The following is a 17421-nucleotide window of genomic DNA, read 5'->3' on the forward strand; positions in this document are numbered from 1 at the left end:
CGGTCCCGTGCTCCCATTGGACAGTCGTGATTACAGGCACGCTTCGGAGGGTGAACAAACAACAGGCATGCATTATGCTAATGAGATGGTAGTGCGGCACGGGGCAGACCTGATGCACCCCATTCATCCATCCTTCACACAAATGCCAAAGCAGGGGGGCGCGATCATTGTTTCACCAGGGTATATAAGGTATCTGAGGCCAGTCGTGTGCCAGGCTCACTGGCTCACACGAGCTGATTCAAGAGCAAGATCAAGACGCGTGCCTTGTACTCTCTACACTCAAACTATTTTCGGACTACGAATCCCTGCAAGATAACTTATCCAAGCCAAGAGTATCAACCAAGGTAGGTTTATGTCCACCGCGCATTCTTCTATGCTTCCTCGAATATGTCGTCACAACTCTTCGGACGCTTTGTATTTGCACTGATTAACCAGTTGCTTTCCTCTTTTTTTCTGCAGACAAACGATGTGCACCGCAATGGAGACCGCATACTCTGACATCGACAGCTCCAGCTGCGACTACTTTACGCTCACAGATGACGAAACCTCACACAGCAGCATGCACTCTGCTTCCCCTGAATCGCTTGGAAAGCCCGCCTCTCCCATGAGCGACAGCCAGGGCACCTGCGTGCCTGAGCAGCAGCAGAAGAAGAGACGCAGAGGGCGGGCGAGGAACGAAGGAACTGTGCATGTTGTCAAGAAGAACCGCCGCGTAAAGGCAAATGACCGCGAGAGAAACAGAATGCACAACCTGAACGATGCTTTGGACACCCTCAGGAGCATCCTCCCAGCATTTCCAGATGAAACCAAGCTCACCAAGATCGAGACTCTGCGTTTTGCGCACAATTACATTTGGGCACTCTCCGAGACCATTCGAATTGCTGACCTGACCCAAAACAAGTCGCGAGATAAGCCTCTCGTTCTACCGAGCCTGTCGTGCGTAACCGAAGCTCCAAGCCCCGGGAGCGATGCTGGCTCTTGGGGTTCCAGTGCATCGTCTTCTTCCTCGTCCCCGGCGTATTGCACTTCCACCCCCAGCAGCCCGGCAGCAACAGATGATTACGGATTTCTGCAGACAGATGTTATGTACAGCTACCACAGTTTTGCTTCGAGCGTTTATTAACAGTAGCCTGCATTTTAGATGTTTGTGCGGTCATAACTGAGAGGGTTTTGAGGATGTTTCCGTTATTTTGTGAAGACAAAACGGAATGAGACGGTTCATATTCACTATTTGCCTTAACCACGTCTCTGTGGCTATTTTATACTGTTGATTTTCTATATACATGTTCTAATATTCGAATTATGAAATAACTTAATTTCCCCCCGAGTTTTGAATAATTATTTTGCTACGTTTATTCGTCCAAACCCTTTGCACTTTTGCAGCGCATTCAACACAGGCTACTATACAGGTCCACTTCACAATATTGACCCCGTCCTCAAGAGTATTATAATTAAAAAGAACAAGACAGATTTGCTTTTGCAGACTGAGGTGAAAAGTCAATTTTACAATTTGTAGAGTGATAATGCAGAAAAACGAGCGTGGAAATTCAGTTTCAACGGTCTGACAATGGACTGAAAGGCCGTCAAAAGACAAGGAGCTGGCCTCATGCATTATATATTTTGACCCACAAAAACTGCAGTTCTCCTCAACAGAAGAAAAATAACAATTCTATGAAGTCGCATGGACCCTTTCTACATTTACATTGTGTTGTTTTTTATTTATTCAACTTTTCTTTTGGCAGTGATATGAAAATGTATTTTGTATTTTGTACATAAAGAGATCTATTCTATTTACTTGAAGTGTGGTGCGAACCATTTTTCTACAAATAAATATAACGTTTTTAAAAACATATTTGTTTCCCCCCTCTTTAACCGTATTATTTGACCATAAGTATAGCCTAGCTTAGCAAAACTTTGAGCATAACGTTTTATGTGTCATGGACTAATTCTATCAACCTCAAGCACATATTGTCAATGAATTGTAAGGGAAATAAAAGGGCCAGTGTCTAGCATGCTTCACGAGACAAAGGGGATGTGATGCATTAATAAGATAACGGTTTTGGAGAGCGAGCGTGCGCACAGTAGCAGGTGGATCCACATGGTCGATGCTATTGTGGCGCTATACACACGAACACGCACGCACATAACACCATCATCACTATCCTCAAAGTCTGGAGTAAACATGTATGAATCAGGGGACAACTCATTTTGGACAACTGGCTATGGGATATTTGGAAAACAAACACATTCTTGCCATGTATGTGCTCATGTGCAAAACATTTGCTGGGTAGTTTCCACACAATATCAAACGCACAGCCCTGCTCTGCTCTATTGCAGGGTGTTGGGGAGACCGCGGATGACATTTCTTTCTTTCAAACCAGATATGCCTTTAAATAGTTTTTTATTCGGGGCTTCTTTGTGATGGCCGGATCATTATATTTCTTAAGAGGTTCAGGTTCAATCCTCCATGTGGGAAATCCGCATGAGGTCTTGCCAAGGCCCCTTGTATCTGCACGTGTCGGGGATAGAGAACTATAATGGGACCGCTGTAGGCCCTGGGGGTAAGACAGGCACATGCCAACTTCACCAACATGAAGAAAAAAAGAGATAGCCGAAAGAAAGAAATAGCTGAAAAAGGAAGAACGAAAGAAAGCAATAAAAAGAACGTACACCCTGGCGAGGAAAAGGCGTATAATAGGCCTAGGCCTCTATGTAAAATCTATTACCCTATTTTCTGTGTTTTTGAGTAGCAAGCGACTTTTTACATTGCTTTAAATTGGCACGGACAGCCTAGGCTATTATTCGTGTTTTGTTTTTTTTTACAGATAGGCTATTTATGTAGACTATTGTAGTTTAACTGTTGTACTGCCACCTGTTCGATTTGTGCTTGATGATAATAAGTGCATTCTTACATCTGCAGTGACACATTATTGTGCGCACTCTATATGAATATAACTCTTTGTTCGTGCGCATGGGGCCATGAGCAATCGCGCGACCAGGCTTAACCGACGCGCTGGGCAATGAGCTCGTGCACCTGCAAACTAATTAATGCCTCGCCCATGTTCTACTTGCATTTCTATTGTCATTAATGTAAAACAAACTGAAAACGAATTTAGCACTAATTATTAATGAAATGTGGATTGATATATTCTGTGGATGCAACAAAGCTATAATGATCAAATTCATCCTTGAACATCAATCTATCCCAACATTTTATCTTAAGCCTACTGACCAACCAAGTGTTTTATTCAGTCTAAAAACGGCCACTATAATTAACACTTCTAAATGTAATTAATTTCTCCTTCTTCCCTCTCTGGCTTTAAGCCAGTTGTCTTGAGATGCACAAAGGACCAAATTTCATCAGGGGTAGGGAGATCCCTTTCCTTTAGAGGAAACAGAATTCTCCTCATTATCATGGCTAAAACACAATCTGTTGCTCGGCGCAGTCTCATTACTTCGAACAATATTATTCCTTTTTGTGCAAAACGAATATACCAGGTGTTTAAGTCAAAAATGGTAAGGCAGTTTAAATATGCCAGTCTAATAAATTAATTCATCATAATAACAGTTCTGTTACAGATAGCCTATTATACTGCTTTTGTAAAATATGAATAATACCATCAAGAACACATATCTTCTGGGAAAAACGATCTAAAAGGTTTTTATTTGTACTTGCAGCTTCCCTGTGTCATTTGCGACTTTATGACACCTATTAAATATTGATTGGGGTAAGACGGTGGAAGCAGCAGGTTGTCTTCCCCCACAGTGCTGTCGGTTGAGCCTCTGGCTCCAGAGCTTTCGAGTAATGCACCCCAGGAGTGGCTCAGCTGGAAGTGACTGGAGGGAGGGAGGTAGAAAGAGAGGGAGAGAGAAACCAAACCCCACTAGTTCAGACTTAAGCGAACACCTACTGGGCCATTATGACAGCAGTGTAGGTGTGGTGGGTGGTGCTGTAGGTGCAGTCGAATCTTCCAATTAAACAATAACTACAAGTTAATGACCAACAGATGGTGTGTGATAGGAGGAAGGGAGAGATAGCATTAAAAAGCTTTCCAATTATGCTAACAGAACTTGTAGATGACATCAGTAATTAAAAAGGGATCATTGACATTGAACCATTTATCATCTTTGCAGGATGCAAATGTTATCCACAACAGGAAACCTACTTTTCACAGTAGGTGTCAGAATGCAGAATTGAAATAATTAAAAAGGACACTATAATCAGTGCAGCTAACATGCACAAGATGCCCAACCTCTTATTGCTTGTTTTGGGTTGTCCGCTCCCTTTGAAGTGCATGCGAAGGTAATTCCCTACTGTGGAGCTCTCCTAAACAAGGATTAGTCAAAGAAAGCTGACAATTCTGGAGCATGCCAAAGTTGAACCTAAAAACTGTTCTCTGGTCAGTTCTGGCTATCACCTGAGGTAATGATGGAGGTTAGGATATTTGAAGAGAAATCGGATTCGAGGTCGGCGCTCGGGGCAGACGTCCGCCTGGAGTGACAGCCATCCTCCAACTGCCCATTAGTGCAGATGTCTGTCTGGCCAGCCACCTCAAGGTTAGGTAATCCCCTTTCGCACACCTTGCAGCAGGGAAAAATGAATTCAGCCCTCCTGTCCGCTCTTTGAGGCACTTTTTTTTAAAGCAGGTATGCCGGACACTTAAGTATGCTGTTTTGAAACGATCTCTTTGCACAACACGAGTGAAACACGAGTGAAACACGCACAACACGAGTGAAATGAAGCAGACCCTGAGTAAGTAAGTCTTAGGACAGTTATAGGACATACTCTGGATAGCTCTATCTACACCACTGAGCTTAAGTGTACTTGAGGGAGAAGAGAAATGTTTGACAGTTTCAAACCTATTCTGTCAGTTGGGATGGTGTCCGAAGGGACTGCCAGCAGCAGGCAAGGGATGATTAGTGGGAGATTATGACTTGTTGATAAAACAGAGGCTTAAATTCAGTCTAATTGGTCTTCTAAGTATCACAAACTGCTTAGTGCCTACTTGACAGCAAATATATTTGGCAGGTTTGCAGGTAGGTAAATAAATAATTAAGGTTTGGTAATTGAGATAAGACTGCAACATGTAGTGGATACACTACAATCTACTATGTTCATAATACAACTGTTTATTCCAAGTCACTATTGTAAAACGCTGTCATCCAGCTTCAATTCCCATATTCCAACATTGTGATGCAAAGTATGTGATGCAGTCTTTAAACTGCCATTAATTATGTAAAATGTATTACATCATAATGTAAAATTCATGCAAAACCTTACATATACTGTTTGTAATGTACAGTTCTGACTTAATGCCCTATCGGAGTCTCTCTAGAATTGTTCAAGCAAAGACTATAGTCAGGAGAGGTGCTCTCACCAAGACAATAGTCTGATTAATAAGTGCCTTGCTCAGGTCACAATAGACCAGTATTGATCCCATTGTAAATTCCTCAACATTGTTCTCAATTTGTAAACCCACTTTATATGCTTTGTGAGTTGGAACCAAAGCCTCTACAGTGCTGCCCTCCTCCTTACTGCTGGCTTTACGACGGAGAGTGTGGGGGGAGGGAGATTCTTTTTGTCCTTCCCCAGCTCAAGTCCTGGAAGCGCAGGGTGAATGAAGTAGGAATTCCTGGTGTCAAAAACCCTTGTGGCCTTTTCCCTTTTTCTATGTCGAGGGTGACTTCCTCTCCGGCCCACCTGAGTGTAATCACTGGCTCTTGGCCTTACATCCGCAAGTCGATGTGCCTGTGGGCTTGCAGTAGCAATGCCGGCTATTAACAGTGCTGGCAGGCTTTTCCCTTTTCCCTTATTCAGTTCCTATTCACACACCTTTGCAGTGTTTATAGCTGAGGAAATGGATCAGTCAGTGAATGTTTTGCACCTTGTGACATGATGGAGATGATCATGTTAGGATTTTGGGTCCAGGCCTAGGGCCGCAACAAATCTAACTTGCTATCTTCGTTGTCAGGAATGGCTAAAAATATAGACATTTTTATTCAGTTAAAGGGCAGAATAAATTACTGCCCTTTTGAACACCGTATGGAACTTCTTTGTCATTACTTTTCATGACAATTTCTGGATATGACTGGGTGATTAAACATGTATTTAAAGGTGATTTTTCAAGGTATGCCATGCCTTGTTGCCTTACTAAAACATATAAAAATCGTTCCTATCACATCAAACCTCACAAAGGCACAAACATAGTTTGGAAAGAAATGAGGTACATCCACATCCATGTTTTCATGCTTTATGGACCTACCTGTGTGGAAACGATGTTATTTGAGCCTTGCCTCCACCTGTTCTGAAAGAAACACTTGGAGTGCAGATGTGTCTTTATGGTAGATTAGGCATATGTCACCCATAACCCTAGGTAGAGAGGCCAACCTCACATTTGGGGAGAAAGAGTCCACTTTAGAACGAGCAGGAAACAATGGCAATGCAGACCCTTGCCCCCAGGGCAGGTAGTTCCTGGTGACTGCCCCCAGTATGTAAAGATATCTTGTCTTCATTTGTAATAGAAAGCCCCAAACACACACCTACAGCCATATGCCCCCTCCCACAGAACACACACACACATGCTTAACGCAGTCAACTTACATTTATAAACTTACACACGCACACACACACTAAGATATTTTGTTCACACATTTGATATAACATCCTATGGAGGAGATATTTCAGTAAATCTATTAGCCAACAGGAATCAAATAATTTCTGTACTAACGATTATACTTCAAACTCCTTCAACTGACCGAGGGTTATTATATATTCTAGCAAGAATAATACAAGGTCAAAATTCAGTTTGTTTAGAGAGGGGACTTTCTGTTCAAGGTTAGAAGGTATAAGTGGGTGTTAGAGGGTTCTAAGGGCTCTCCACCATGTTAAGTGCTGTCTAATTAGGCTGGAGTGGCCGGGGGACAAGGGGCCCTGGCGTCAAGGGTGGAGAGGTGCCCCTACCTGAATTGATACGCACTGTCACCTACACCCCACTAGAGCAAGTTCCATTCCCTCCCCTCCCTCCTCAAACCCCCCCCCCTCCCCACCCAGCCACCCACCCACCCACAACCCCCATTAATCGTTGCTTTTCTCTTGGCCCAAAAGAGGGAGGGGGGGAGTGTCTGTTTTAAATGCCCACAGAGGCAGAACAGAGTCACAGGAAAGTGTCAATCAAGAGGGTAGCCATGCAGTCACCCCAACATTCAGACTTTTTATTTCTCTGCAAATAGGTGCCTTTCTAACCCCACCACCCACCCATCCCCTCCCCTGATCACTCTAAGAGAGTAGGGGGCGGTGAGTGGGGGGGGGGGGGGGCCTCCTCAGAGACCCAAGAAGATAAAATCAAGGAAACCCAATCCTAGCCCATGTGCTTAGGATAAACAGATGTGATTTTTTCCTCTCAAAGCAATACAAGATAACCTCTTCCCCTCTCCACCCATCTCTTACTGCCAGTGATTGCACCTGTACCCTTGCCCCTGTGCTGGGACCAGGACTAATGTTTCACCCCGTATGCCTCATTACTCTCTATCTGGACTCATGGATTACACCAAAGATAGATAAACTGATCACTTGTAGATTTAATGTCAATTAGCTGTAATGAACGTGTCACAGATTTGTCTTGGGTTTTTACAACTTTGATCCCTACATTGCAGGCACCAATTGGAACTATACAATCCATTATCCAACGTAAAATGCAAGAATGCATACTATCAATGTTTCAAATTAACGTTGTAAGGTTCAGTTTAGGCTGATAAACCTAAGTGCAGAACAAGTGTTCAGAGCTTTGTGGTGCGCTGGATATATTGCTGTCCTTATTTTTGAGACACCTTCTTCAGAGAACCTTTTTCATTCCTTATTTTACTGTCTAGGGGACATTACCAGGCTCAGGCTGTGAGGGTTGTATGATAACTTAATCAGGGCTGGGGAGGTCAAGCCCCCCCCGTTGTCTTCAACAATTACCATGAAATTCTTAATGTCCACACAGCCCACATTTAACAGTGTCATCCAGGGGGCATGAGGGCTCTGACTGTGCCCCTCTCCAGCCCCCCTCTCCAGCCCCCCCCCCCCCCCCCCCCCTCGTTTGTCGCTGCACTGCCACCCTCCTGGATCACAGAACACATCGAGGTAGGAGGGTGGATATTTAGGAGTATTTAGGGTGCATTGCAGTTGGGCCCAGGTTGAACCCATGACCTATGTAGCTTGGAAGCGAAGGAAAGCAATTTCCAGGGCAATAAACAGTGTCATGGCAACAGTCTGTCTAGAATGGAAGTGGAAGGCTCTGAATATGGCCCGTGAATGAACAGCTGATTACTATCTGCTATGCTCACACATAGATGATCAAATCCTCTATATTTCTTTATCTATAGTTGATTAAATGGAGATAACCTGTTGATTATTTTTATTACATTAACTTAAATGAAATAAAAAAATGCTAACGTAATCGTTATATTGTGAAAAATTTGACTGTGTCATCCATAAGATTTCGGTCTTGCAAATTTCAAACTCTCATACAGTTGGTAGTCAGTCAGCCAGCCAGCCAGCCAGCCAGACACCCAGTCAGTTTTAAGCACTCAGTCAGTCAGTCAGTTTTCCACTGCCTGCCCTGTTGCTGTCCCAATTTCCATTGCATATAATAAAACCTTTCATTTGGATTTCTCCTTTTCGTTGTTGAAGAAAAAAACTTTAAATTCACCATGACGAAAAGTATAAATCAGACATTTAAGTTGGCCTGACTGCATGGCTGCAAGACAATGCCAAGGGGAGAAAAGAAGAAGAGGGGAACGCTATAATGTAAAATAGTTAAAAGCTTATTAGAGCCATTGAGGGGCAGCGTGATTTCCACTTTGTTTCGGAACACCCTGAGCTCGGCCTTTCAAGTAATTGTGAAGGGGGCAATTCAAATCTCTTTGGGTCCATATGAATGAAGGCCTCTTAAAGCTCTTTTATAAGCCAGCAAATTCCCCACAGGCGTATGCCCTTTAGCTCCATTACTGATTTACCCAAAGCATTCATCCCCAGCCTTCTGCTTCTCCTCGCCCATTGTTCTCTCCCCAGCCTCCCCAGCACCTGACAACTCTAGCACCAGGCTTCTCTTTGCTGCTTCAAAATGTGTAGGCCCAAAAGATCTTTAAAAATTGCAATATATCTTTGTTTCCCCCCCCCTCCACCCCTCCCCCCCTCCCATATCTCCCGTTTTTACAGCAATAAAAAGGAAACAGACGAAAAAATATAGAAGAAGGGGAAAAAAAAGATTGATTGATTTTCTTCTTGCAGCCATGGGGTAGAGCAGTGTCGGTAGTGTTAACATCGATGGCTGAATGAGGCGGGTCCTTCTCTGGATAGAAAGGGGGAGGTTTGATCCCATTCTTTCTTTTCCATTCAGATAAAGGAGTGAAGAATTTCCAAGTGGGCCCATTGCCTCTGTACTTAGATTAATTAGGCTTCTTTTTAGAGACCATTCAGGCCATCTCTCAAACAGGGTCTGAGTTACATTCTGTAAAGTTTTTTAGAGCCATTTGCATGTGTTTGTATGGGCTGGGTTAGTTTTGAGGAACACTTGGAGACAGACAGAGGAAAATAAAAACAAAGAGGGAGGGGGAAAATATTATTTTAATGGGTTTTTCAGTGCTCTATACTATTTTCTTTGCCCTATTCATGTTAACAGCACTCCAAAAGATAAGTGCTTGGAAAAATACTGACATCTTGCAAAGAGAGAAGCAGAAACTAGTGCTTTCTGTTGAAATGAGATCATTTTGAACAAAGGTGACTGAGTGTGAGTTTGTAAATATCTGTGGTAGGGGAAAGCTTGAGCGCATTCATAAACTGGCATTGTCTAATTCTGTAATGAAAGGATTCTAACAGAAAACAAAAACATGTCATTGTCTTTCAGAGAGGTTCAAAACCTCTTCAGTGCTTGGGGTCACAAACAATTTGATTCCACTGTGAAACAGACACCTGTTACAGAAATACTTATGCACCTTTCATGTAACCAACAGTCCTTATCACAGCCGAATATGTTTCCTTTGTTTTTGTAAACACCTCCTCTTATGCCAGTAGTGGGCCTGTGGCTGCCGAACCCAAATCCACAATCTATTGTAGTACTTGATGAATATTTACATTATCAGTTAGTTATATCTCACTGTCTATCATATACTGACACAAGGCCACCATCTGACCTTGTCCAACATGTCTGAATACTAATGCAGAGGACCCAAAAGATGAGTTACTGCGAGGAGTCAATATGAGCTCTGGTGCACACCACCAGAACACGATGGGCACGCGAGACAACCACGGATCAGTCTTTCTCCATGAGCACAGGGCTTTCCCTCTTCCCACACCCCCACAACCCCCTGAACCCCCACACCTCAAATCCCTGCACCCCTACACCCCCGCAAACCATCCCCACACACAGGGCACACTGAAAAGGGGTATGGGAGTGAGGGGTGGAGGGGGGGTTTGGAGGGTTGGAGGTCGGAGACTGTGGGGAGAGAGGGAGGCCCTCCTCACTGGCCAACAAAGCGCGGGCCTGGATTTGGGGTCCGGGTGTTAGTAAGGGGATTTGGGGAGTGTGGAGCCTGCTTAATACCGAGCGACGATTAAGGACACAATGGGAGCCTGAATGAGGCGGTGTGAATGGCAGCCGTGTGTCCTCGATCACGTCAGGGTCTTAGAGCCCGGGCAGGGGGGGGCGGGGGGGGGGGCAGGGGTGTGGGGCGGGGGGATTCTGGATTAGGGAAACTGTCTGGGATGAAGGTGTGGGCGAGAGAGAAGGATTGAAAGAGATCAGGATAAACAGGATAGTTCCTTGTTTTTGGATGTTGTATGTTTTGTAAGCATGGTTCTGAAGTGAAGGGATGACTACCAAACTCAGATATTTTTTGGCAACAGTTGTTTAATGTGTTTGATAACATCAAGGAGTTTGGAAAGGCTTCGGAACAATGACTCACTAATATATCTTTTGATTGATTCATTGATTTACTCAAATAATACTTTAAAACCAGGTGCGAGCAGTTCCAGCAAAAGATAACTCCCTTGAACCTTTAACATTATCTTTCCATTTATTTGATGAGAAAGATTGGCCAAGGGGAATGATGTCGTTGCTGCACATTTATTTGCACTGGTAGATAATAGGATGTGTGTAGCACCTGCCTTTGTGATTCACACTGAAGTACGGCTGCATTGATAGCCAAAGTCCTGATAGCATCAAATGTTCTTGTGGTAAGTCAGCACTCGTGAGGGAATAATACATCTGCAAGTTTGTGACAGGTGGAACCCAGCTCTTGAGAGTTCCAAATTCTGCCCACTTGACGGTGACTATATCCTTTTCGTCCAATGAAATGAGCATAGCGAGGCTTGGAAAACAGGAACTTTGAGAGTGTCACATTTGTTTCCCCAAATGTGTTTATTTATTTATTAATCAAAAGCATCTTGTTGATGTGGTTTTTGTTCTGGGGACAAAACATTCATGAATTCTGTGGAACAAGAACATGTTGCTCTGTTTTTTAGTCTACACTAAAGTACTGCAACAATGCACAGTGATAGCTTTACCTCCAGGAAAGAAGCCAGCACAAAGAATCGTGGAGGGGTCTTGAATGACAACAGTGTATTACAGATTTGCAAAACAAGGAGGTCGCCTGTGGACATCAAACCTTCCTGGTTTCTCCAGCCCTTTGCTGCGTTTGACAACATCTTCCCTGCTTCACCTTTGTGCCCAGCCCTCACCCTTTACTGCTCCTTGGGGAACCGGGCGGTCATGTGCGTTTGAACCCTGCTTCCCCTTCGACCACAATGCAAGCCTACCCGAGGCCCCTCTCCATTTCCTTGCTGGGCGAGTGCGTCCACACAAAGGTCACAGAGGGCAGCTCAAAGTGGAGGACAAAGCTTTGAAAAGCTTCGGCACTTGAAGATCGCCTGACAGATCTGCTACTGGTCAAGCCCACATGCACACACACACACACACACGTACGAACATGTGCACGGATACACACACATGTAGCCAAAGATAGTGTGTGTGTGTGTGATAGACATGCACATAAGAAGAAACACTGCTACACACACACACAAAAGAAATCAAAGTCTTGTCAGATTTGCCCACCCTCACTCACATCAAGCCCCGGAGCGGTGTCTTCCTTTGCTCTTATGTTCATCTTCAAATACAAAGAGACATTCTCTGCAGACTTGGACTGTCTGTGTGAGAGTATGTCTGTGTGTTAGCCAGTGTTTGTGTGTGCACATCTCTGCATTTCACAATACCTGGATTTACAATCAACACCGCAGCAATGAACACAAAACCAAAGCAGATATCGGCTGGTCATTACATTCTACAGTTTGTTATGAAAGTGCATTCTTATGGGCTACATCTTTAGGGTTTTTTGTGACACATAAAGAGGACCCCCCTCACCCCCACCGCTTTCCACCTCCCAGCTCCTCTGGGTCAGAGTTCACTTCAACAACTGGCAGCAGTCACGGTTCTGTGACAGCTACTGTTGGGGTGGTATCGCCTTTCTCTCTGAGCCGAGGTGTCTTAGAGGACTATACGAGAATCTGATTTGTGGTAAAGGCTTATGGCTTTTGATGTACTAAATGGGGTTATACATCCCATGCAATTCTTCTCACATGACTACAAGTTAGCAAAGGGAGATTTTATACCCACCCACAGACACACTCCACCATAAGGACTAAGCATCACCTGTGGCGGTGACTTCTAAAACCCCAGCTCATCTGCTCCTTCTTAGAGGCAGGGGGCATCTGGTGTGGGTAGGGTATGGAAGGGGTGGGGTGGGGCACTGGGGCAGAAAAGGGGGTAATAGTTAGAAGGGAAGGTGAGGGTGCGGGGGGGTGGGCGAAGTGTGCCGCATGGCAGCCAAAAGACTCCCTTGAAAGGGCAGAGCAGGAGATCAATGCGAGCCCTCTTGCAAAATCCCATTAGAGTCCCAGAAAGCCACTTGTTGCCTTGGCTTAGACCTCCGCCAGCCAGCCTTCCCCCAGGCTACATCTCTCTCTTTGTGCACCTTGTCTTTTTCTTAGATTTTATCACATTAGTTCCAGGGTAAGCTGGAAATCGGCTATAATTGCGAGCTCTGTGATGCTGGCCGGGACAGAAGAGAGGAGGGGGCAATAGGGCAAACTGGGGATGGATGGAGGGGAGGGAGGGAGGGCCTGTCCGGTCAAAGAAGAGGATTTTTGTTCTTGACGCTTATAAAAAAAAGAAGGCATTGAGACAGCACGTGATACTTAATCTCAAAGATTCCTTTGGTGCGATACGCCTACTGTGGGTTTCAAGAGAAAACGGTTGGGGAGGGAAAGAGGGGCAGACATGGGGGATGAAAAGAAGAATGTAGAAAAGGGGGAAACACAAATATATATATATAAAATGACAAGTCATTCTGTATATTGGGCTATTTCATATGACAAATGGGATGCGCCTTCCTATAACATGACTGGGATAAAGACTCCATTCAGACACGAAAATCCTTCGCCACAGTTCTCTGTCAATCAGTAGGTGAATCTGACGCATCCAGTCACATTCAGTGGAGACGAATGTGAAAAGAGACCCAAGACAGATCTGAAGAGGCGGACACGCATGCATGCGCCATGCTTCAGCTGTCACCCCGACCGCAGCCCGGCTCCTCGGAGCACCACTCGGATAAATGATCAACTCCACTCCCCCGCCCCCCCCCCCCCCCCCCCTTTCTTATTCACGGATGAAGGGGGAGGTCCAGCCACCCAGCCACCCACTCCAACTTTGACGTAGTGGTCCTCCGTGGTGGGTCGGGGCTTCCTGTAGGTATTATCAGCCTGGATCATTGATCAATGCTAGAGTGGAGTGAGCAGGCCAGCCCTGAGCATCCATCACCGGAGCTGTGGAGCTGTCAAGGCTGCAGATAGGCTTTCGCTATCTGCTTGACAATAGAATGATTAACCAGGCCTGCTGATAGTCCATCAGCCCAGCTGAGCACCCCTCTCTACTCCTTCACTCACTCATACAGTAGATGGGATCAGATCAGTTGGTGGTGGGGTGGGGGCTGGTGGTGGTGGGTGGTGAGGGGGGTTGAAGAGTCAGTGAGTCAGGGAAAGGCAAAGCGACATATTAGATGATATTTCACTCTTTTAGCTGTATTGCACTAGTCCTTGAATAAGTGTGCTTGTGTTACGGTGATGGTTTGGCTCTAGTTAAAATGTAGTCTTAGTCAAACCGTCCACAAAATGTGCATCAAGAGGGGACAACCAGGTTCGATCACCACCAGTAAGTTACAATGCTACCAATTGGGGGTCGATCTCTCATGTAAAGCAGCTTCCACTGCTTTAGAACAGTGATGAAAGAAGGAAGATTGTAAACCAACAGGGGGTCAAGGGCACGAAACGGAGAGACTAGAAAATAAGGCCCTTTTCTCCTCTGAAACAATTACAAACTCTTCTTAACAATCGGATTGTGTTTACAGCATGAACTGCTGAACCCGAGCTTTCATCTTTTGTGTTCGGTACACACGCAGAATACATCTAGATTGTTGGGACACAATTTTACATTTTAGGGCGTTGAAGAAAGGAGTGGCTGAATCTTTTAGTCAGAGAGAGAAATCATTCATGTGAGAGTGCTAATTACATGAATTCAAATAATGCACTATTATTGTGGATATACATACCCAGAAACATCGCCCCAATCCATAAATCTGCACCCCACAATAATTTGTTACTCAGCAAAAATCCAATTCTAGGATCTCAATTCCTTTAAAAAAGGTTTGTGTCTGATGTTAAACTCCGATGTGGGGACAGCTTCAGAAGAAGCACATCAGGCTGTGGGCAGCCTGTCAGCAGAGATGTGTAGACTAATTGGATTGTGAAAGTCTTGGATAGGCAGGACTTCCCTGCGAGGCCAGCCATTCATCCAGATATGTAACCTGACCTGAGTGTATTATTAGGCTGGGACGCAAGGTCCTTGTTAAGGGTTGGCCACTGTGGTGCCACCTTCACACCAAGTCTATTGTCAGCGACTTTAGAAGCAAAGATTATGTGGTCAGGTTAAAAACAAGAGAAAGGACTCGACCACCACTCCTCCCTCTTCTCCTCCTCCTTCTCCTCCTCCACACCACTCCCCCCAGCTCCTTACAAACTCCCTTAAATGCTCTCTATACAACGGCGGGATATGGTTTTCGGCATTAGGGAGCACTTGAGTGAACCCCTCAGGTTGCCACGGTCACCTGGTGCCTCTGCCACCCAGCGGGCCTCGCTTTCATCTTTTGTGGCGGAGTGAGGAAGGGGCGGGGCATCTGCCAGGCAGCTGGTAAAGGAGGTTGGTTCCCAACGCTTCCACCCTCTACCCCTCCCCCCTCTGCCGGCTAGTCCCGCCCACCCTACCTACAAACCTCACAATACCCCCCCCCCCCCCCCACAAACACACACTTACCTAGTAACTAGAAAAAACATTGACAGTTCCTTCCACTAAATAACTGTCAAACAGTCCCCCCCCCCACAAGTGTTTACTATGCATGTCAAATCTCCTTGCCTCATCCTCAGTCTTGACCCATCTAAAACCCACAACCCATTGCCTCTGGAATAAAGGATTCCTTTCATTTGGCCTACCACCCCAGCCTACCACCCCAGCCTACCACCCCAGCCTAACACCCCAGTAGACCACCACCTGCCTACCAAACATGCAGAACAGCCAAGGCCATCGCTCAAGCCTACCACCATAGCCTGCCATCCCAGCCAACCAAACCTGCCTCCCACCCCAGCATACCACCCCACACCAAATCTGCATTTGCCAACCAAACGGGCCAACCACTCAGGCCTACTTCCCCAGCCAACCACCCCTGTCTACCACCTTATACAAAACCTGCCAACCACCCCAGCCTACTACAGCATTTTCTACATTTGTAATATTCCTGCACATTACTCTGTAGATGTACACCACATAACTGTACACTTCATGTAGTAACAATACTGACTTGTACAAGACTGTTAGGAAGTCAACATTCCAATATCACATGAGCTCCTTGATATGACCCAGCCAGGCTCCTGCCTCAACCTTGTAAGCCCCCCCCCCCCCCCCCCCCCCCATGCACACACACAATCTCTCTCCTCTGTGCAGTGAGGTGTGAGACCAGAGAAGGGCACAGGGATTGTGCCGAACACTTTTTTTTATTGGATAAGTGGAGCAGGCCTTTGTGCCTTTGAGTCTGCAGATAGCCTGTTGGGCTCTTAATCACCTCTCCTTCTCTCCTTTTCTCTCCCTCTCCCTTTCTCCCTCTCTCTCTGAGGTGAGCCGTGTTCATAGGAAAGGGGATCAAGAAGACGGCGCCATTGAAAGAGCTGTTGATCTAGGCCCTTCATTGTCCACGCCACTGGGGTCCAGGCAAGCAAGGTAAACAAATGGCAAACAAAAGGCGGTGCTTCACAGCAAAGCGGCCTCTGTGGGGGGGCTCTCTTAGAACGTGACCGAGCCCCTCCTCTTACCATGCTTCTCCTCGGTTGCCATTAGCCATGCACTGCACAGCACTCACCTAAACCATCCCCCCCCCCCACACACACACACACGCACACACGCATGCGCACACGCACATACACACGCACGCACAGACACGTGAGAATGAACGCACAGATGCGCAAACGCATGCAGGAACACACTCTGTTGTGCATATGCAAACACGTGCACACACTCTCACACACACACACACACGTTATACACATCCACAGCAACCCTGCAGGACACGAGGGGGCCCTGGAAGTGACGGCGGTGAGGAGCATGTCACACTTAACCTAACACTGACACTTTGAAACGGGGAGAAAACTGTTGAAAAGAAAATAATCTTTATGGTCATGAAAGAAAAGTTGATGGTGAGAGACTGCAGTGTGAGGCTTGGATCTGTTTCCATTCTTTGTGGGGCACGCTTGGTGTTGGCATATATACGTAACTAGGAAAATCTGTTACTGAATTCAGGGCTCCGGTCTCTTGCACCTGTTGATAGATTTGAGGATCTTCGTGTTCGTACTGCCCTACCTCAGCGACATCTTTTCCCATTCATTTCATATTTCGGTGTCATTCAATAATACCAGAAAATCAAAGAATTGTGTCATCATTATTGGTTCATATTGTTGCCATTAAATGACCACAGCAAGTAACAATACACCAGAGAGAACCTCTTTGACCTGATACATAGATCCATCTAACACACTGCCATCTGCAGCCAGAAAACATCAATACTTGCTGCTCCAGAAGTCCTCCTGGCTTTTCCACTGTCTGGATCCATTTAAATAGATGTCATGGATTTGATATGGGGCTATTAAAGCTGTTTATCATGTGAGCTTGTGTATATAAAGCCCAATCTGGCGTATGTAAATGAGAATTTAGATATCTAGCAAGTTTCAAAGCTGGTTAACTGCTATTCAAAAGCTATAGCAAACTGGTAAGAAGCGGAAGAACC

The 17421-nt window shown here is 45.4% G+C and overlaps 1 protein-coding gene across 1 annotated transcript; it reads left to right on the top strand.

Annotated features, from left to right (window-relative positions):
- Window positions 1-217: 217 nt before the first annotated feature.
- Window positions 218-1123, top strand: neurog1 (neurogenin 1). Its single transcript, XM_047023446.1, has 2 exons — window positions 218-344; window positions 460-1123. The coding sequence occupies exon 2, from the start codon at window positions 467-469 to the stop codon at window positions 1121-1123; it is 657 nt and encodes a 218-aa protein (XP_046879402.1). The 5' UTR covers window positions 218-344; window positions 460-466.
- Window positions 1124-17421: the final 16298 nt, after the last annotated feature.

This window comes from Hypomesus transpacificus, chromosome 1 (genome assembly GCF_021917145.1).
Source record: "Hypomesus transpacificus isolate Combined female chromosome 1, fHypTra1, whole genome shotgun sequence".
NCBI classification, from domain to species: Eukaryota; Metazoa; Chordata; class Actinopteri; order Osmeriformes; family Osmeridae; genus Hypomesus; species Hypomesus transpacificus.